Here is a 22,354-nt window from a genome sequence, read left to right as displayed (position 1 = left end):
ATGACCAGTTCAAGGACAGATAATGTACGTTTCTGGAAGAATGTCCCAAAGACGTCTTAAAAACTTTGTTTCCCTACCAAGGTGTTGATATTATTTGGTGCAAAACTTAATTTGTAGTAAGGTTGCATTTGTTTTACAACAGTCAATATTTATTAATTTATTAAACATGTTAATTTCAGTAATTACTAATACTGATCAATTACATCTAGACATTTTTTACAAAGATTTGCATAGAGTGTGCAGCACTGAGGCAAAACTCATCTTAAATGGGGAGTTAGACCCATGGAAAAACAAGCTATATACAATTAAGGGGAATGAAGGAGAGCATTGGGACAGTGTGATTTAGATAGTGTCCTTCTAAAGGAAGGAGATTGATAGGTTATGGTGCGGTGATAAAAAGAGACAAGAAGGTTGGGGCTTGAGGTGGGAGTGCAGAGCGAAAGGGAAAGTGGAGCGCTGGGAAAATTCATGCTGTGTTAGCATCCCTGAGCAACTCCATCAATGCTGCATACAGCTGAGTAACTGGCAAGAGTCCCGCTGCCGCAATCCCAGCCTCAGCTAGAGAGAGAGAGAGAGAGAGAGAGAGAGAGAGGGGGTTTGTGAAAGACTAAATAAGCACAAAAGGGGAGAGAGAGAGCAAAGGAGTGAGCAATTCTTACAAGCACCTCTGCTTACGCTATTGGAGTGTGTGTATGTGTGTGTGTACAAGAGAGAGAGAGAGAGAGAGAGAAAGAGAGAGAGGTTTGTGGTCGGACTAGTCTGTGCCTTGATCCAGGGCTACTGCAGAGGACAGACTGCTGCGCTGTGGAATACTCTACAGGAATAACGGCAATCCAGAAGATCAAACTGGATAGCTACGATTAAACATCACTGAGTTCCAGACATCGGGCCTGATGCGGAGGAGTTAAACACAGCTGATTTACACAGGACCAGGTGAGCAGAGGTTATTAACTCTCAGTTCAGGAGTGTTATTTAATACAGATCATAGTGCTGACTGCTTAGACAGCACATACAACTCTTATCAGATAAAATTTCTGCAGCAAGATAAGCATAAAATAACACAGAGTGTGTGAGAGATCTGAGGTTTGGTTAAATACAGTAGATCAGTGCAGAAATGCACATATCGTAGTGTGGTGCATTGGGGTCTGTTTCTCTCTTTCTCTGTTTTCCCCACATTTATATTAATGAATGAATGTTTATACACTTTAGATCGGTTTCAGATTTAGTGTTTCGATGTCTTGTGTTTGTTTCACAAAATGATTTTGAACATCATACATTCATATATCCGTATCTAATCTATTCTAAAATGGAAAACGGGTATTTAAAACATGTGAGGTCTTTCAAATTTGTTTACATAAATTCACATTATGTATTTGATGCTTTTACCAAAGCATCCTACAATTCATTTAAGCAATACTTTTCATTTAAATGTGTACCCTAAGATTGAACCCCTGACCTTTGCGTGGCTAACTTGTCATGAAGCTACAGTTACATGGGCCATTATATTGATTTTTATTATTTAATTAAATATTTATTCATGATTAAAGACTTGTACATGCAATGCTTGACTTTCGATATATCTTCTCAGTCATACTTATTACATACATTTATTTAGAAAGTTGTATCGCTGTTCAGACAACATCACAAACTGTAAACTGACAGCACAGTGCTTGTGTCATTATAACAAGTTACGACTAAAAGTTATACTATTGCATTTTTTTATGACGTATATATCTCTACTTTGAAAATCTGATTATGTTTAAAATCGTATTAAAACGTCTTGAAGGAATGTGATTGTGTGAATAACAATACAGCTATGAGCGTGTGCTTTAAACCGCAATGTACTAAAGGTTAGTATTTGAATTCCACAACCAGATCAACACTAAACTCATGTGAACTTGTGATTGTAATAACTGAGCTACTCCCAGAGTCAAACACTATCCAGATTTACTCGAGAAGTTTGCAAAAACAATCAGATGGCTTTACAACAGAGGAAAAATAAGCACTATGGCCATAATGATCAGAGGAATCTGATTAACCGTATGCCAATATTTCAGTTAATTTGTACTGTAATAATCCTGCGGCCACTCTGAGTGATAAACTCAAGTCAAACAAAAGCCGTTTTCCATCTCACTACAATTCAAGACTGCTTATTTAATTTGAGGGATTACCAAAATGAAAATGTTGTTGCTCGCAGGGTGGTTCAGTTTTGTTGAAGTATCAACTCTGTTTTATATGTTTCTCTTGATGAGACAATTATTGATGTGTTGTACAGATCATATATACAGATAATACTGTATATTATAGATCATTTTGACATAAGGATGTGTTGAGAAATTTTGATTTTGTTTGTTTTTACTGTAAAGAATTGAATAAATTGCCAAATCATACCAGAGTTTGACATTGAGATCTCCTCTAAAACTCACAAGCACACAATGTGACGGATGTAGGATCTTTTTTCCCAATAGAAAAACCATAACATTTAATACCAACAATCTCAGTTGGTCTCATTGCCGTCTATGAGATATAATTGAGATGTTCTCTTTTGTAAGTAGGATATTGATGTCTCAGTTTAGTTTACTGAATCTCATGCAGAAGTATTTCTAAATGATTTTTAGATTCATACAAATGAGAACTGAAATATTCAGAAGCAATTAAATAGATGCTATCTTTTATCACCATTATAAATCCGATATTGTTATCATAAATCAATACAATTAGGAGATATCAATGTGTTAATTACTCCCTGGAGAATATTTATTGCTCAGATGTTGCTCAAAAATTGCTTATAGGAGAATTAAAAAGGAAACTAATGAGGCTGTAAAATGAATGTAGGTTGTAGAGGTAAAATAATCTGGGTTTGAGTCAATTTGATTAGAACTGTTTGAGTTCATATTGAGATATTCAACGATATAGATTTTTGAATGCAAACTAATCAAATCTGAGCTCAGTTTGCGGAAACATTTGTGAAATTTCTGGCTCTTTTTCTCTGAGCAGAAATATGAGTCACAGATGACAGTTAAGCAAAAGTTTACATCTGATCTCCATTTAATCTCTTTACTGCCCACTGTACAAAGTAAGACAAGATATCCATTATGTTTTGATGATGCAGATGTTCTGGGAAAAACAATTAACCAATACTCTGATCCTTTGCCTGTATTCCTCCGGTATGTTGATCAAAAAGTTGAACTACGATACAGCCGGTGTTTACTGTGTTGTTTAATAATTCCATAAAAAAAAAACTGAGCTGTGAAAAGAGCGGTTTTATTCTGATTTATCTCTCTACAGGACAGTTTTTAGATCAGGGCAAGATTCCTAATGTTAAACCAGAAAAGGATTTCTCCTTAGGGACGGTTGTTGGCATGACAACTTCTGTGGTCTGCCCATTTCTTCACTTTGACATCATTTTGTTTTGTCTGAGCATCAAACTCACCTCAGGGACTACACACGCTGGTCAATCAAACTCGATCTCACATCAGGGTCTACCACTTAAGTTTAGACTCACAACAGTGGCAGTATGTCAAATCACCTGAGGAAAATATCAAAGCTCAGAGGTTACGCTTTCATGTATCAAGTTTGAAATCATCAGGAGAAATAATGAAAAATGAATAAGACAATAAGGCTATATCATTTGAGTAATTTGATGAGATTTGTGAGTATATTTTGAGCTCTTTGTGTGACTTGTGTGGAGTAGATTTGTTGTGTTGAGAAAAGTTTGTGAGAGTGTTGAGAAAACCTGTTAATAAGTTACAGTATTTACTTAGGGAAAAGTCATGATATGCAGATAACAAGACTTTTCATGTGTTTATTTGACATCAGTTTACAGTAATTCAAATTTGACATACATTTCCTATGTTTTCTCCCCTTCTGGATTGTTTTTTTGATATGACGTGACATGCAGGAGATATACTGTAATTGGCAATGACACCTCTTTGGTCGAACGAATATAAAGGCATATACTGTGGTTTAGTTGAATGAATGAATAATTGAATGGTTAAATTGATGAATGAATGAATGGATGAAACGATTAAATCAATTAATGAAAAAATAAAGAATAAATGAAAGACTGGAGGAATAGATAAATGAATGGATGGATGAATAAATGCATGAATGCACAGATGAATGGACGGATGAATGAATGAATGGGTAGAAGGATGGATAAATGAATGGATGGATGGAAGGATGGAAACATAGATGAACGAATTGATGAAAAAAGCAAAGAATGAGTGAAAGACTTGAAAGACAAAAAATAATATATTAATGGATGGATGCACAGATGAATGGATGGATGAAGGATTGGATAGATGGATAAATTATTGAATTGATGGATGGATTAATGAAATAAAGAACAATGTAAAGAATTACTAAAAGAATGAATGAATAGATAAAATAATGCATAAATGGATGGATTCATGGTTGAATGCACATATGAATAATTGAATAGATAAATGGACACATGAATGCATGAATGGATGGATGAACGAATTAACAAAATAAGACAGAATGGATGAATAGATAAACGAAGGTATGAATGGATGATATCATTATTGGATAAATTAATAGAAGTTTGAACGGATAATCAATGATGTATAGTCTCTACAGTGTGAATGCTGACACAGCTGATTTACAATATGCAAAAGACTTCATGCACGTGTAAAGTTGCTACATGCATAATTGTCAAGCCTTTGTATGTGCGTGTCAGCCAGAGTCCAGGTTATAAACTCTGTGTGTGTGTGTGAGTGGGGGGGGAAACCCTTGAGAGCCCGGAGAAGTAAATCAAAGCCAAACTTGCTGGACAACATCAGCTTCACATTCTGGCAGCAGATGAGATGGATGAGAACGAGGCGTCATTACAGTAGGTGATTGTTTTCTGTCTGTCATATGCTGTTTCTGTCAGGAAGAAAGAGCGAAAATGCCTTTGCAGGCTGTTGCTGCTCATAAAGAAATGGTTTGATGGTTGACACCGTTGCTGTTGCACTGCAGTGTTCAGCCAGGCTTTGCTCTTTCATTGCAGTACTGTGACTAGAGTAACTTACAACTGTCAAAACAATTTGCACTGTAATGGTGAGAAAAGTAGGGGTGGAAAATGAAACTCCGCGGGATCAATAAAGATAAAGACACCAGCTCGTACTTGAACATTCACAAAGAAAAAATACATTGCTCTTTTATAGCACTTTGTCCCTAATGGAATTCTCAGTGACTGTATTTTGTCTCGAATGTTTCTCAAAAAAAATATTTCTGTAGACATCAAATAGATTGTGACACATAAGGTTTGGAACTATAGGAATGAATGACATGCAGTATATATCACTTTATGTGAACTGTCCTGCTGAGTTTAAAGCTGTAAAATCACATAATCACATGTGGCTTTCTGAGAATTTGAAAAAAATTGCTTGAGCTTATGTTATAATGTGACTATTTTCGATTTTGTACTCTGTACATTGCCAAAGTGACAACAGTGAGGGAAACTGAACAATTCATCTTAAGGAGGCAATAATATGACAAGTGCGTTATATAGTTGTACAATTTCTAGATTGTTGGAAGAGGGAGAGAGAAAGAGGTATAAAAAGGTAGCATTTTACACGTTTCTGTCAAGTGTAATTGGAAAATAAATGTTTTATTTGTTTCTATGTCATATGTACAAGATGTACATTGAATTGCACATTCTGTGTCAACATAATTTGTGACGTTGCTGAAATCTGTTCGGAATCCTGGAATTACAAGAATAGATCCTTATGGCCTATTGTGTTCAAAAATAGCAGTTCTTGTGTTTTTGAGATTCTTATTCTGTGCTATAGTATATTGTATGTAGATGTTATGTGTTGTTAGGCCTATATGTAGCCTTGCACTAATACCCATGTGTGCATTCCACATCTATAGTGTTGTTGAGAGGTGTGAGGGTAACAACCTGTTTACTCCAAAACGGCTTAAGGGCACACTGCGAATACATGATAGGGAGCCCTGTGTATGTTGGGAAGACTGAAATCTGATTAACCTACTTTAGGAGAAAAGGGTGAAATATCCCGGACCCAAGAAAGGTGGGCCCAGTAGAGGGAAAGTTGGTGTTTGATTCACTTTTAGGTAAGAATCCAGTAATACTGGATAAAAGTGCATATAATATCACAATTTGTACAAATTACCTATTTTCAAACGTTTCATTCAAGAATTGTCAGCGTGAAGTAATTTGAGCTTTCAATATTGTTCGTGTTAATGTGTTGCTGGCGAGTAGAAGAGAGACAAAAGTGCCACAAATATTTTTCCATCATCATGTAACCTAAAAACCAGTGCTTTATTCAAAGCTCCTATGGACAGATTCATAGTTGCTATGGAGATTTTCATAAATTCTTAAGAAATAGCAATAACGGCTCTTTTCTGTCAGCGGGAAGAGGGAGGCGGGCTATTTTTGCTGTTTGGAATGTACGCTTTTATTTTGGCGAGATGCTTTTTGGAGTGCGTACTAAAGGTGTTTCATGCTGGTGTCTCCCTTTCTCATAATCCGCAGTACTGCAGTGGAAATCTTTGAAATGAAGGGATAAAGAAGAATGAGAGGAAAAAAATGAGAGAGTAACACATTTTTTATATAATCGTTTCAGGTGTGGTTTTAAGATTTGGCACAAAACCAGTAAAATGCAATAAGATCAATACTTTTCATGTGATGGGATTTAAAAGGTTCTCAACATTTGTTTTTTTTGCTCCAGGTTTGTTTGTGGAAACTTTTTGTTTTTACTTGCCATTTCACAGACCCTTGAGTGTGATGTGAATATCAAGTGGCTTTTGAGTGTACCCTGAAAGGACTCTCTAGAATTGAACCTAATGTTAAATGAAGGTAAAACCAGTGAGTTTCATACTTGGCTCCCGGATTAAAGGATGAATATAATCGTAGTTCTATGCAAACCGAGTTTACTGTCTGTTGAATGCTGTGAAATTAGTATTTAGTATTTAAAATACCTAATTAAAGTTAGTTCAGATGAGAACTCACTAAGGGTAATGGTTAACACTGGAAAAAGAGGACAGGAGATTCACACGCATATTTTCAAACAGTTGTGTGCTTTAAACACACACACGCACGCCACACACGCCTACACACACACCTACACACAAACGAAAAAAACATTTAAAAAAGTACACTATTAAAATTCAATTTACACTACCTGTCAAAGGTTTGGGATCACTTGACAGAAAAGTTTCTCATGATCTTAAAAATCTTTTAATCTTACCGTGTATGTTTCAATGTTTGAATTCAAAATGATATTAAAAATATAATATATAACATAAATTTCTTTCATTTTGAAACCATTATTTTTTTTCATTGATTAATTGAACCAAATAATGAATAAAAAGCAGTCAATAAGAAACCAACAAAGACGAAAAATTCCTCAGTATTGTTTAAAAAGTGTCTAGGTTGAGACCTCAAGAAGCTGGACGATACAATGCCAAGACTACGATTTTGCAAGATGCTGAAATAGTTTATTCATTTTGAATGGTTTTAGTCACAACATAATTCCCATAGTTACAACTGTGTTATTACATTGTTTTTATGACTTTCATTCTACCATGAGGAAAAAATATAAATAAAAAATAAGTGAGTGATCCCAAACTTTATATTTATATATATATATATATATATATATATATATATGGTCGATTATATTCCTACACGCCTGCAAGTGGACATTTTATTGAACCTTCTCTACTCACCATGCACACTGACATCATATATCAACATCAACGTGCAATTTTCATTACTTCAGCACTTCATATCACATAATAAAGCAGCAAGTGTCCTTGTACAGTCTATTTGCATTAAAGTTATAGTAAGATGCCATAACCACATGACATAAATTTTGCGTTGGCATTTGCTTTTGGCATCATTGGCAATCACATAGAAAGATTGTTGTTGCCAAAGCTGTATTATAGTACCTTTAAAGAGAAGGGAAGAAACTGAGTTAGAGTAAACAATAAAAGAATAGACCTGTTATGGTCCTGTGTTTTTTTATTTAGTTATGTGTGACAGCGTCGTGACTGTGTGTAAGTTCTTATGTTGAGTTTTTTTTAAGATGATTTTTTCTTAAACTGTTGCGCTGTGTTTGGGTTCGATCCATAATTCAGTATATTCTAAATAATGCATAAGACTGCTGATCATTTATTTCAATTAAACATACTTTTTATTTGGGAGATAACAACCAACCAGATAGTGAAAAGTGATGTAATTTTGAATAATGTCGGGTGTGAAACTGAAACTCTTTAGCGTTGCCAGAAGCATGAAACTGTGGTTGGAATGGGGTGGGGATAATTGAGAACTTACCATTTAGTCATTGATAAATATTGACAACTCAGACCGATGTGAAATAACATGCTGGACAAGTTGTGCTTGTTACTGATACTGGTAGAACGTCACAAGGGGTTTAGACCCTCAAGCAAAGCACTTATCTATCATAAATCAGAGATTCTTTTGTCATCGTGTCCTGTAAGGAATTCAAGATAAAAAGGACATGTTGCTTGCAAATGAAGACAATAAATGATTTGTTGTTTGCTTTCTCAGGCCGTGTATTATGTACAGTAGTTGATTTCTGAGATGGCTGTGTGGGCCCGGCATGCCGGAACATCCCCCCTGCAGTTCTGCCTTCATCTTATTCAGGCTCAACGGACCACCCCGAGTGTCTGATCCAGTCCAGTCCTTCTAACACCCACCCTGGGTCTTCCTCTCATTGGGCCACCTGGCATCACTCTGGGCACACCATGGGAGGATGCCTCTCCAAACCCAAAGCAGGTGACGAACAGATACACTTCATCATATCACCTCCACGTCATTCCAAACCTGTGTGACTTTCTTTCTTGTGAAGAACACAAAAGAAGATATTTGAAGAATGTCTGTAACCAAACAACATCGACCCCCATTGACTTCCATCCATCCATCCATTTTCTACCGCTTATCCGAACTACCTCGGGTCACGGGGAGCCTGCGCCTATCTCAGGAGTCATCGGGCATCAAGGCAGGATACACCCTGGATGTAGTGCCAACCCATCGCAGGGCACCCATTGACTTCCATTGAATGGAAAAGTCAAAATAACTGAGACATTTCTCAAAATATCTTCCTTAGTGTTCCACAGAAGAAAATGTCATATAGAGATTCGAATGACTTGAGGATGAATAAATGATGACAGAATGTTAATATTTCGCGTGAACTATGGCTTTAAACCTTGTATCTCCACCTATATTTAGGTCATTTGGCTACTATGTGGCTTTCCTTTAGTGCAGGAGGAATTTTAATGCTCTTAATGTCTCTGTGTGTTCAAGAGGATTAGACAGCGGAATATGAGTTTCGAATGTTTCACAATGTATCGCTGTTTCCTCGAATGGCGGCTGGGGAGGGAGCGCTACCGTAGGGCACCCGGATGACTTTCATGTCCGAGTGAAAGTGTGACCGTAGGCGTAGGGTTTCAGAGGACAAGGAAAGGGGGAGAGCGGTTTGAACTAAAGCGCGAGACCGTTTTGAAGTCAGTCAGAGTGAGTGAAAGGAAAAGGAAAAAAATGCGTAAAACACTTTTTGCTTTGATTTCTGTTTTAAACATCAAATTACAGGTTACGTTACATACTTATCTTCACGTGTGTATCGCTACATATCTTTACGTGTTAAATGATGTCAAACTATGTTTCCAGGGAAATCATAACTGACTGATTATTAGAAGGTAATTGTTATGTAAAGAGACATTTTTTAAAGCTGGTTTTATATATTTGTTTACTAACTGATTTTCTTAACCACAAAAGTTAGGGATTGTAGCTTTAATGACCAACGTTAGACAAACTTTCAGCCAATGGTGTTGACCAAAAAGCACTAAAAAAGTATCTGCATTCTTTATAACTAATATAAATGTAGACAATAGGCTGATATTCACAGTTTTCGCACAGCATTAGTATTATCTGGAGACCTCCTGTAATTTATAAATGTCCTCCCCACATCAGTATTCATGTGATGCATTCGCACGAGATGATTATACTCGAATTTACTGACTTATTTACCGGATGTGATGACAAGGCTTTGCGTATAGTTTGTATAGCCTATACTTGTATTGCGTTTCATGATATATGACCGTACATGTTGGCCTTTTTAGACCCTTGATTGCGATCCGGACAAAAGGTCACCAGAATCGTGGGTGTCAAATGTTACGAGAGTTTCCATGACAAATAAACAAATGGGAGAATCCCGGTAACTTATGGATATCACCCAGCACCTGAAATAATACCAAACACTTCAAAACAGCCTCCATTATTCGCCAACACTGGATAAAACCTTGAAAAATGATATATGAGCCCACCAAATCACAGAGATGCCGATTTGCACGGGCTCAAGATCACAGACAACCTCTGCAAATAATACAAATGACTAGAGGTCCCCAGGTAATACTAATCTCGTACAAATAGTGCTCAGGGCACATCAAGCGACCTCTAACAAAGCATAGTGACGCATAGTACACTACACTTGAGTGTAGTACACTACACTATTTTCTACTCACATAAGATTGCTGCGCCATTCCTATCGGATCCGATTTTGACGACACTGCCACTGACTCGATTTCTGCCTTGTCACGAACGAATCTTTGGAGAAATGAACTGAACAAACGTTCCATATTTTTCCCACAAAACGTCTTTAAAAATAAACTTTAACCCCGCAATACTAGTGTCGGAATCCGAAGGAAGGTTATGCAGCGACTGTTTTCTTCCACAACCAGGGGTGGCACAATATTTAGCTTTATCTTTAACGCCATGTTTGTTTGTTTATTGCTTGCTTGCTCTCTGGTTCCGCGCCTCCTGTGTTAATGTGCGAACCAGTGGGCGGGACTAGAGAAGTAGTCGTTGATATTTTTATATGGAGGCGGTGTTCAACCTATCAATGTCGTCATAGATAGGTGCATACCCAGAACCTGGCGTTCGCTGGGCCTGTTGTCAATAACACGTTATCTCAGTTACAAGGGCGTTTTCAGTTAGAACACTTACATGATGTTCGCCCGATTACGATTCCCTCTTATATAACAAAAGCTTGTTTTTTTATCTGATTACCTGGATTTTTATCACAGTTTTCATGTGTCTTGTCATGCTGTCAGTCTTTCACTTTGCTTTTGTATGACTTTGTCACTCCTGAGGTTTGATTTTGTTGAAATTCAACAGACACTGGACTGAAACCAAACGTCGTGAAATTTATCTAGAAATGCTCATTAAATAAAAATTTGGAATGGTCTCTTAATTTTTTCTGTGGAATAATGTGACTGTTAACTTACTAAATCTATTTTTGTATCATAAATTGACTAAATAGATCAAATATGTCTCTTGTCATGTATGCCTGTAAAGATAATTTCTTTCTTTAAAGGGAATGAAAGTTTAAATGTCTTTACAGAGCCCTGAGATGAGATGAATTACTCACTAAATGAATCACATTGTATTAATAAACACTCTGCAGTCATTTTCAAAGTTTTGCTAGTAAAAACAAGGGTTTTAAAGGCGGTTTTGTGATGGCGAGATTTCTATGTCCTCCGTCGGCTCATTCATCTTGCATTATTTTCCATTGATTTTAATTAAGCTTCGCTCAGCAGGTGAGAATTCCTGTGTGATTAAAGCATTAGACGCAGGTCCTCAGCACATTCTTCTGACCAGAGACAAAGAGAGAGAGAGAAAACCATAGTGCACACCTTCCGACTGAGCTCTATACATTAAAAAACGTTATTAATCTAAATTATTTATCATTATGTTGAATTTTGGCAGTTTTATGGCAGTTTTTCAGTCTACATTTTCTGCTTTAAGATGGTGTTTCTCAACCAGGGGGTCGGAGCCTAATAGGGGACCTCAAAATAAATTCAATTCAATTTAAATTGATTTCCATAGCCAGTTTGTTGCAAATCAGCTTTACAGTAAATATGACTACTGCAGGCATTATAGATATTTTTGGAGGATTTTAAAAATGGAAAAGTAAATCAAAAACCTTTAAAAAAATATAGAACATATAGTATTACAGAATCGGATGCACATTACATATGTTAGCTTTAAAAATAAATGTTTATGGGTGTGTAATTCAACCCTTATATTTGTATAAGTATTTTTCTTTTTTATGATCAATACATAATGAATACAGTTGCTGCATATCTCATGTTAATCTTGAGTACTTACAGAATTGTATCGTACCGTACCCTTCAAATATCAGTAGAGTCTTTAGTTTGATCACATTTATAAACTTTTTTTTCCGAAAACATATGAAGCGTACGGTGGGGGGGAGGGGTAAGCAGAACTAAAGCAAGTGCGCACCCATTGCCAACAAAACATATTTCAGAGCTTGGACCACTTCTTTTTATAATTTTTGTATATGAATAGTTCTTAGCTATAACAAGCTCTAGAATCTTTTATTGGGTATGACATTGTGAGATATAGACAATGAAATAAAAAAAGGTTTATCTCATCTCACGCACTTCTTTACTTGTAATTTAACATTTTTGCAGTAGAGGTCAAAGTTGAGCTGTCTCTTTTGGAGAAAGAGAAGGAACCGGACCTGATGTTTCCTAATGGGAAGGCCAGTCCGTTTTCAGAGTGCAGACCCAACGGCTCTCTGGGACATTGTTCGGACGATGACACCGTGACTCTACAGTCTCAGCGCAAACACAGAGATTTCATAGAGGCGTCTGTCTGTCACGTCAGAGACCTTGAGAATGGACAGTACGTTTTTTCTACTTTCAGTCGTACAGTACAGTATTTATATGACGTTTTAAAGAGAGAGTTGTAATGTATTCATTGATCTGGACAACTAACAAACCGAAAAGAAATATGATGGACTGGAAGTAAGGTGTATTTAATTTAAGTATTTTTGAGCCGTACTGATCATCACGTATGTTGTATTTGACAGAATGCGTGAGGTTGATTTGGGGACAGGCCGAGCTCTGCTCATAAAGGAACATGGAGAATTCCTTGCCATGGGACATAAGTGCCCACATTATGGTGCTCCACTGGTCAAAGGTGATGCGTGACGTATTCGAATTTAAGTATTGCATAAATGATGTCACATTTAAAGCATTTACAACGGCTATCAACTGTTTGAACTGAATGAAAATTCTTATAGAAATCCATTTAAAATAATTCTTCCTGTCGCTTAGGTGTGCTGTCAAAAGGGCGCGTCAGATGTCCATGGCATGGGGCGTGTTTTAACATCACTACAGGTGATATTGAGGATTATCCTGGGCTTGACAGTCTGCCCACCTTCCAGGTGATTTGATTATTTTGGACTTTGATTCTGCCCGTCAGGTCATGATCACTGTATATTATATATATTTATGCTTGATTTGCAAAAAAGAGATCATCAAATAATAATCATAATCCCTTCTATAAAAATAATGATCCGTCATGTCAAATCCTTCTGTCTATTTTAGGTTAGAGTTGAAAAGGAGAAGGTGATTATAAGAGCAAACAAGCAGGTAATGTTGTAATTAAAAATTGCGTAAATGTAAAGCACATTCTGTGAAAATATATTCTTGATATTTTTTATATTGACTGAGTAAAGCTGTGTCAAAGACAAAATGAATTCATACAATCATCATAATTCCAATTTGAGACTTTAAACTGGTTTTCACAGACTGGGTAAAAATGGTGAAAAATGTTTTAATAAACAGCAGTTGTAAAAGGTGATGAGACTTTATGTTTTCTGATAGGCCCTACAAACCCAGCGACGGACAAAGGCCATGTCAAAATGTTCAGCTGTCATCAATTCCTGCAATGGATTCAGCCACGTTCTCATTATTGGATCAGGTTGAGGCCATAATGTTTTAAAACTACATGAAAATTCAGAAAAAAACGAGCCAAATATTCACTGAAAAGCACTCTCTGACATGATAGAGATACACAAAGCTGAACTACTTTATGTGACCAGTTATTCACAAATGTGGGGCAGTGTAAGGAATACTTGAGGAACAGCATTTGTGCATTTGAAACACGCTAGACAGGTCTAAAGGTTAACTAATGTCATCTCTTAACACAACACGAATCAATTACTAGTTAAGATAACATCAGGTATGATCATTTATAATCAGATCAGACAGCCGCCCGGCAAAGATCACATTTGTCTATAAGGTGAACACCTTTCTTTTTTGGAAAGGACCTTATTGGTCGTTGATCAATAGTTTGCATGCATCTCTTAATGCGATGTCTTAACTCTCTAGTCCTGCATGCTCTCTTTCAGGTCCTGCTGGTCTGGTGTGCGCTGAGACCCTTAGACAGGAGGGCTTTACGGATCGCATTGTGATGTGCACCATGGACAAACATCCACCATACGACAGGCCTAAACTGAGTAAGGTTTGTACACAGAACAGTCCACTGAGAGATCTGAGATCAGTAACACCACTGTTACATGTACAGTGCAGTGGTTATCATGTCGACCACACATACTGTGATAGCTGATGTTGTATTCTTCAGTCTCTGGAGAGCACAGCCGAACAGCTGCAGATGAGATCCGCTGAGTTCTTTCAGATGCACGACATTGAGGTACAGCTAGAAAAAGAGGTGAGATGACATTTATGTCTTTTTAACAAGACGAAAACATTACATTTTTGTAAGATGTATATCATATTTCGGTCACACTGTATTTTTATGTTCAATTCTCGCTGTTAACAAACCATTAACTACAACTTTTGTAGTTAAACTCCTAATTTGATGCTTATTAATAGTAAGTATGATAGTTGTTAGGGATGTGGAATATGGTCATGCAGAATATGGCTTTATAAGTGCTTTTAAACAGCCAATAATCTATTAATAGGCTATGAATGTTAATTAGCAACTTGCTAACTTGCTAAGAAGTCTTCCCAATGTTCCTTACTGAGGTTTAAAGATTTGTTATTATTGCAAATGAATGTGTTGAATTTGTAGACTATACTCTGTCTCTAGGTAGTCTCTGTCGACGTGAGATCGAAGACTGTGTTGTTTCGGGACGGTTTTAAAATGGAATATCGAAAACTCTTGATTGCCACAGGAAGCCGGTAACATTCACACAAATGTCTGTGTAAAGGGCAACTCGGCCAAAACAAGTGAAAATTCTGTCATGAATTACTCGCCCTTAAGTGGTTCGACAACCCCTATAGGACCTCAGTTCATCTTCGTAGAACAAATTAAGATACTCCCTGCAACGCAGTTGGCTTTCAAAGAGCAGGACGTGAGTAAAGAAATCGTTGAAATAGTCCGTTGCTGTGTCTGAAACCGCTCACTCCTTCACTATTCCCTAGAAAGCGAATGACATTTGAGTCCACTATATGGGGAAGAAGTGAAGATGAGTGAACAATTTCAGACACTGACGTAACATAACCTGCATCTGACAGTACTGTCGCGGACATATGACTTAAACGGTTATTTTACACCTGTGTGGCTTCATGGATTGCCTGATAAAATTATAAAGTTCATTTTCACTTTATTAGTCATGTTTTTGTATTAGTTTAAATAAAGAAAACAAAATAACTGTTTTCCACGTTTATTTACTTTAACATTTAAGACAATTATTTAATATTTTTAAAATAAAGCACCCCTGTCTATAACATTCATATAATCTGTTTATCTTCAAAAACACAAAAGTAGCTGTCAACAAGAACAAATGTATAAACGTGCATTCGTGGCATTAACGGCCATCGAATGTACACTCACAATCAGAGTGCATTGTGGGTAAAAAAGAGTGAACGAATGTAGGGATTTAAGTACTTCATTCAGGTTTCAGACACCACTACAAAATGGTGAAAACACGATATAGTGCACTTTCTGCGCATTGAAAGTCAACTGAAAATTCAAAATTATCTTGATTTTTTTTCTTAAGATGAACGGAGGTCCTAGTGTTGTTGACTAGAGGGTGAGTCATTTAAGACAGAATTTTATTTTTTGGCAGGGTCCCTTTAAAGCTGTAGATCTTCTCTATTCTGTCTGTAATATGTATGTAAATGTCCTCCCCTTTGTCAGACCAAAACCTTTGAGCTACAAAGGCCAAGATGTGGGAAATGTGTTTTACCTGAGAACACCAGAAGAGGCCAACAGCATCGCTGCACTCGCCAGCAATAAGAACGCAGTCATTGTGGGAACTTCATTTATCGGTGAGAGCTTACAGTGTGTAAAATGTACAGTTATTTATTTTCTTTATAGTTATATAATTCTTGTGTGCAGATATTAAGTACCTATACACTTAAGTCACATGCAATTGTGAAAATTGTTGCATTGGAAAAAAAAATATCAAAACAGGTGACATCTATGTCATCTACACAAAACGGAACTTTGTGTTTGCTAGTGAACAAGGGTCTAGCATCATTTGTTTGTTTTATCATCTATTGCAATGAAATTCATACATGTACATGGGCATCTGTTTAAAGCACTGATATGTAAGAGGATTACAGTATGTACAGAACTGATATATGTGATTTGTTTTGTTCAGGTATGGAGGTAGCAGCAGCTCTCACAGATAAAGCTCATTCAGTCTCTGTCATCGGTATAGAGGCCGTTCCGTTCCGAAAAGCACTCGGAGAGAAGGTTGGGAAAGTCTTGATGAAGGTCAGAGAAAATACAGGTTTACATACACCCTGCAGAATCTGGAAAATATTGAAACGTTAAAGCTACACCAATAAACAAAATGCTCCAGGTCCCGCACAATCTTAGATTCTTTAGCATCTTCTGTATATTTGACCAACAATGACTGTATGATGTTTAGATCCATCTTTTTACGTTGAGGACAATTGAGAGACAAAAAATACAAACATTTAGTGATGGTCAAGAAGGCAAAAATGAATTTGAATTGATGAATTTCAACATTGTGGAAAGGGGTCAAGTATGGAGAAGATGCTAGAACTTGTAATTCCAGCATTACTTTTTATAAAGTAACTTCTTGTAATGTCATTTTTTTAAATAATAAGCACCTTCCAGATTATGCGAGGCACATTTAACATTTTGAGACCACTCCAAAATGAATTTCAGTTAAAAATTAACTTTTTTCTTAAAAGTTTTTCTTTCCTATTTCTAGGTATGTGTTGAAGTGAAATGATGAGTTCTGCAAACTAGTGTCCACATTTCTCCCAAATACCAAATATTTTAGATAATAGACAATAGACAAACTGTCAAGATAACAAAAAAATGTGTTTCCAATCTTAAATCGCAAAAAAACAAGTTTCTGTTCATGTAAATACTAAAGTTTTATTATGCGTTTTAGGATCTGTTCAAAAATGAATATATGATTTAAGAAGCCTAAAAAAAAGTCTTTATATTCTCTTGTTGTTGGGTGACTTTGTCATTCCTGAAGTTTGAACAGTTTAAATTTAACAAACACTGGACTGGAATGACAAAACTGGAGAGCTCTCTTCATTTTTTCTGTGGCTGTATTTTACTCACATATGTACTTATTTGTTACTTATAATATAAATTTGTTATATTTAAAGATTGTATCTCTTTTGTATTTCTTTGTCACTCTCCTCAGCTGTTTGAATTAAACCGAGTGAAGTTCTACATGTTGAATGAGGTGTGGGAGATGAGAGGCCAGAATGGACAGGTATCATTAAAGTGAGAGAATTTCAGTGAAACACAGGTTGATCTCTCTCTCTCTCTCTCTCTCTCTCTCTCTAATAAATTACACCCGCTCTGACTGTGACACTGCTTAGCTTTCAGTGTTTCATCATGCAGTCACTGCAGTAATGAATTTCTCTTGAGCTAAACTGCAAGAAATCAGAAAATGAGTAGAAACAGTCAGAGGAGTACATTCATAATTCTAAATAAGCAAAATTGTGATGCATGATGAGTTGACTCGTCAAAATGTCTTTCTGCAGAAATAACTTGATAGTGATGTGTTTTGTGCCCTTACAATCATGATGAAGAATCAGCGAAGTAAATCAATGTGAAATACTCATGTTTATTTTGTTTTGATAGTTAAAAGAAGTGGTACTGAAAAGTGGCAAAGTCTTACGAGCGGATGTGTGTGTTATTGGTATAGGTGAGTCTGTGTCTTTAGGCCAATTTTTATACTTCAAGAAACAAAATCTAACTATTCCTACTATTACCAACTGTATTAGTTTCATGTGTCTTCATTGTGTCTTTCATGAAATATTTAAAACATACTAATAATAAATGTTTATTAATTTGTTTATTCATAGTCTTGTAAAATTACCGTTAATTTTGTAGCAAATTTTTTATAGCTTTTAATCCAAATTATATAAAAAATTAAAATATTCTTATTTCTGATCTCTAAGTGAAGTTCATAATCAAAGATTTGTGTGTGTTTATGTACTCTATGTGTGTGTTTATTTAATTATGTGTGTGTGTCTCTATGTTTATGAGTTTCCATGTGTGTTTTTATGTGTGTGTTTTTATTTATTTATTTATTTGTTTGTTTGTATCTGTGTTTATTTGTATATCTTTGTATCTGTGTTTGTTTGTATATGTTTGTGTCTGTGTTTGTTTGTTTGTTTATGTATTTGTCTGTGTGTGTTCATTTCTGTGCGCGTCTGTTAATGTGTTTATTTATGGGTGTGTTTATTTGTTTATATATGTGTGTGCGTGTTTATTTTTTTTTCGTGTTTGTTTGTTTGTTGGTTTATGTGTGTGTATGTATGTGAATTTCGTGCATACGTGTATGCTTGTGTGTTTTGTTTATGTGCGTGTGTGTCTGTCTGTCTATTTGTTTCTATGTGTGTGTTTGTGTGTGTTTATTTGTTTGTTTATGTGTGTCTGTTTATGTGTTCACTTACATGTGTGTTTATTTGTTTATATATATATATATATATATATATGTATGTGTGTGTGTTTGTTTATTTGCATTGTACGGTGTCCTTGAATGTCTAGTAAGGCGCCTTGAATAAAATAATAATAATAATTAGTTTGTTTATGTGTGTTTGTGTGCATGTGAATTTGCGTGCATGCGTGTGTGATTATGTATGTGTTTGTTTATGTGTGTGTGTCTGTTTCTGTGTATATGTGTGTTTAGGCTCAGGTCCAGCCACAGCATTTCTGAAGCAGAGTGGAATTCACATGGATTCTAAAGGCTTCATCCCAGTCAACAAGGTGCAGTCAGTTTACAGTATACATACAGTAGCATTTGTAAGAGTCTCTCTATGATGTATGATAAGACAGATGCCCACATTTATTCAGCAAACACCTCTAACAAAGTATGTTTATAGTATACAGTATCATTGCTAAGGTTTAAGCTAGTATGTGCTCATAAAACTGTGAACTTACACTCCAGTTTTAACCCTTTCAGACCATGCAAACCAACATGGACGGGGTCTTCGCCGGAGGTGACGTGGTGACATTTCCTCTGGCTTTACGCAGCAATAAGAAGGTGAACATTCCTCACTGGCAGATGGCACACGTACACGGTAAGACCTGTTGAATGTTTCCTCGTGCTGAGCAAAGTTCAAACACCTTAACCATTTAGTTTCTGTCATATACATTGTCATTTCTTCACTAAAAATAAACAAATATTTACTGACCTTTTGCATTAGGCTTTTATTCAAAGTGCTCCATGGGAATCAAACCCATGAAGTTTGCGCTGCTAACGCTTTACCAATAGAGCAACAGGAACACATAATGACAATGAAAACCTTAGCCTGTTGTTTCTGTCGTCCTCTGTAGGGAGAGTGGCCGCTCTCAGCATGATGGGAAAGGCGACGGATATTAAAGCGGTGCCTTATTTCTGGACAGCGATGTTTGGCAAGAGTATTCGATATGCAGGTACAAGACAAACATTTACAATGTCATTATGTTAATATGCTGATGAAAAATGACTTATCATTTAAATACAATACAGTTGCAATGGCGTAGTTTTAGCATTATTGTTGCGCTTGATGCGTTTCAAGTGGTTGAATTGTTGTTGTCAAGGTTACGGGGATGGCTTCGATGATGTTGTCATCCAGGGAGATCTGGAAGAGCTCAAATTTGTGGCGTTCTACACGAAGTGAGTGCATTTCGTTTATCATGCAGTTTAAATCACGCTTTCTAAATGAGCCTTAATGATTCTGCTGAAGTATGTGTACTGTAGTTTACTGTGGTAATCCATCTTCATCTCGCACACGGTGGGATCTTGATTCTTGTATCTTTATCAGCCAATCAGAGAAGCAAGATGGAAGAGAAGAACACATTTTTCTCATTTATTATTTGAATGTATAGCGACTTTATTTTTGTAATGTAGAATATTGTGTACTATAGTGGTGGTTGTGTTTTATTCAATGGTGTTATTTATTGCCTATGTTTTAAGATGATGTTAGTTGTGTGGCGTGTTGTTTAATCCGCTCTGATGGCAGGAGTGAAGAGGTGGTGTCCGTGGCCAGTATGAACTACGACCCCATTGTGTCACGGGTTGCAGAAGTGTTTGGCTCTGGAAAGACGATTAGGAAACGTGATGTGGAGTAAGTACATTTAAAAATCTTAACCACAGACTACACAGCAAATGTGTTGTAGAGACGCTTTTGTTGTTTTTCCATTGATTAAAAGTTTATGCGGCTCAGAGACTCAGTTCTCGACTTTGATTTATCTATTGTAAGCATCAACTTGTGATGTCAGTGGTGTATCTTTGTATGCAATATTTGTTTTAAATGCTCACTTGGGTTTGAATAAACTAGCAAAATATGAAGGCCTTGACTCAAGAATGCACCAATGAGACATGGATCACATACAGGTGGATTGTGGAGGAACGTGGATAACTTCAAAAATTGATTAAATGTGAGATTTCTGAAGCCCGGTAGGAGAGTCGAGAAAGTGTCTTCATTTCTAGCGTAAAACATATTTGTGTTTTTATTTTCTGTGGTATTTCACCATTATGAACAAATGGGCAAAGTATTTATCACAAGTAATTGTAGGTTTAACTCTTCAGATTGAAGTTTTACTAATATTTTCTCTTAGCTTTTATTTTTGTATTTTTAATTTTAATTAAATGTTTAGCTTTTTTGTTGTGTTTCCACTTATTGATTTTTATTTCTTGTTCATTATTAATTGAGGTTTTTGTTTTAGTTCGTTTTAAATTCTTAATCCTGTATACCATCTTTGCACCTCAACTTAAGCTTATTTTAGTTTAATGCTATTTTTACTATTAAACTACATTAAAAAATAATTAATTTGACTTTTTCACCAAAATTTAGACCTATATTTTTATACATTGCGATTTTTATTCCTCATAAATTTAAATGTACTTGTCTAATTTATTGCATTGTGTTCGTTATCCTATGCAACATTTTAAACGCTTCGGAAGCATTCGAGAACCTTCTTTTCTTAAAACCTTTTTTTTTAAAGTGCTGTGCGTTGATTTCTCTGTGCAGGACAGGAGACATGTCATGGCTGATCGAAAAAGGCTCACAATGAAGATATGTCTGCTCCTCTGTGCCAAACCTGGACAAACTCTCAAAACAGAGAGTCTTGACAAAGTTGGTTCAATGCGACACTACATTGAAGACTCACGCTGTTGTAAACCACACAAGCACCTGGTTTATGTGCCAAGGACCTCATCCCCATGAGGTGGAACATCTCTGGACCCGGATCCATCAAATGAGCCATAACTGCTCTCTGTCCTAGTTAGGACGTCTCTCTCTTCTGTGGGTTGGTTGATTCCCACTACTCTTTGCATGAAGCGTCTGTCTGTATACGGTGTTGACAGAGTGGTTAAATGGGAATTGTAATAATTTGTAAATGCATTCAAACATGGAGACAGCACTATTTTCTACAAAACTTCTGCTACTGATTAGCCTGGCTGTGGCAACGGGAATGTTTGAACAGATGTGATGTCCGGCTCTCATCGCAACACACGGCCCCATGCCGCTTTGCCTGAAGCAGTTTTTAGTAATCATAGAGAAAACGGTTTTTAGTTGTAGAGTACAGATGCATGAGAATTCATTTGCACGGGGCATTCTTTTTATCACAATATGATTTTTTTGAACTACATGAACTGGCATCCACTCCTCTAGAATTCTTTATTCTGTGGTCTCGTGGCAATGACGCTATGATGACGATCACATTGAATGTTCCCTCAAACGTAAGCATGACCCGGGCACCAAAAACCCTGACCTTCAATGATGACAATATACCTCTTGCTAATGGGAACGGCGGTTGCATTGCTAGTAAATTGCACAAAACACAAATATGTAAAGATATACGTTTATCTATAGAAATGCTCGTAATATAAGACTCGAGGCTTGTATTTTCTGACTAATCGTAAAATGAATTATTGATAACTGAGTGATCGATTATTGATTGTATTTTTAGAGTGAAGGCAATACTATTGAATGCTTTCCTGGTAGCTCTGACCTCCTACAGTTTTTCTTCGGTACTAACTCAGGGATTGGAGGTTTCAGTCATATGGGACACATTCTGGTGGAAAAAAGTATG

General features: G+C 36.4%; 1 protein-coding gene across 2 annotated transcripts; it reads left to right on the top strand.

Moving 5' to 3' along the window:
• The first annotated feature begins 644 nt into the window (after positions 1 to 644).
• On the top strand, positions 645 to 22,341 carry LOC130419675 (apoptosis-inducing factor 3). Of its 2 annotated transcripts, none has more exons than XM_056746576.1 (20): positions 645 to 933; positions 8,543 to 8,770; positions 12,490 to 12,700; positions 12,888 to 12,997; positions 13,135 to 13,244; positions 13,408 to 13,452; positions 13,687 to 13,783; positions 14,214 to 14,326; positions 14,447 to 14,533; positions 14,915 to 15,006; positions 15,968 to 16,098; positions 16,434 to 16,549; positions 17,466 to 17,537; positions 17,912 to 17,975; positions 18,966 to 19,042; positions 19,239 to 19,356; positions 19,613 to 19,711; positions 19,859 to 19,934; positions 20,281 to 20,385; positions 21,292 to 22,341. In XM_056746576.1, the coding sequence occupies exons 2-20, from the start codon at positions 8,740 to 8,742 to the stop codon at positions 21,332 to 21,334; spliced, it is 1,797 nt and encodes a 598-aa protein (XP_056602554.1). In that variant the 5' UTR covers positions 645 to 933; positions 8,543 to 8,739; the 3' UTR covers positions 21,335 to 22,341. The 2 variants fall into 2 exon arrangements, with proteins under 2 accessions (XP_056602554.1, XP_056602552.1); XM_056746574.1 differs by having other exon boundaries at positions 12,487 to 12,700.
• Positions 22,342 to 22,354: the final 13 nt, after the last annotated feature.

The sequence above is a fragment of the Triplophysa dalaica genome, chromosome 4, assembly GCF_015846415.1.
Source record: "Triplophysa dalaica isolate WHDGS20190420 chromosome 4, ASM1584641v1, whole genome shotgun sequence".
Taxonomy (NCBI): Eukaryota; Metazoa; Chordata; class Actinopteri; order Cypriniformes; family Nemacheilidae; genus Triplophysa; species Triplophysa dalaica.
Note: the sequence above shows the minus strand (reverse complement) of the source record. Positions and strands in the feature narration are given on the sequence as shown.

What these genes read in the sequence shown, in the direction of transcription:
- LOC130419675 (XM_056746574.1), top strand. Translation starts at nt 8,740, where the DNA reads ATGGGAGGATGCCTCTCCAAACCCAAAGCAG. An exon ending in TTATAAGAGCAAACAAGCAG is followed by an intron (nt 13,453 to 13,686) that starts GTAATGTTGTAA and finishes GTTTTCTGATAG; the next exon opens with GCCCTACAAACCCAGCGACG. An exon ending in AGGTACAGCTAGAAAAAGAG is followed by an intron (nt 14,534 to 14,914) that starts GTGAGATGACAT and finishes CTCTGTCTCTAG; the next exon opens with GTAGTCTCTGTCGACGTGAG.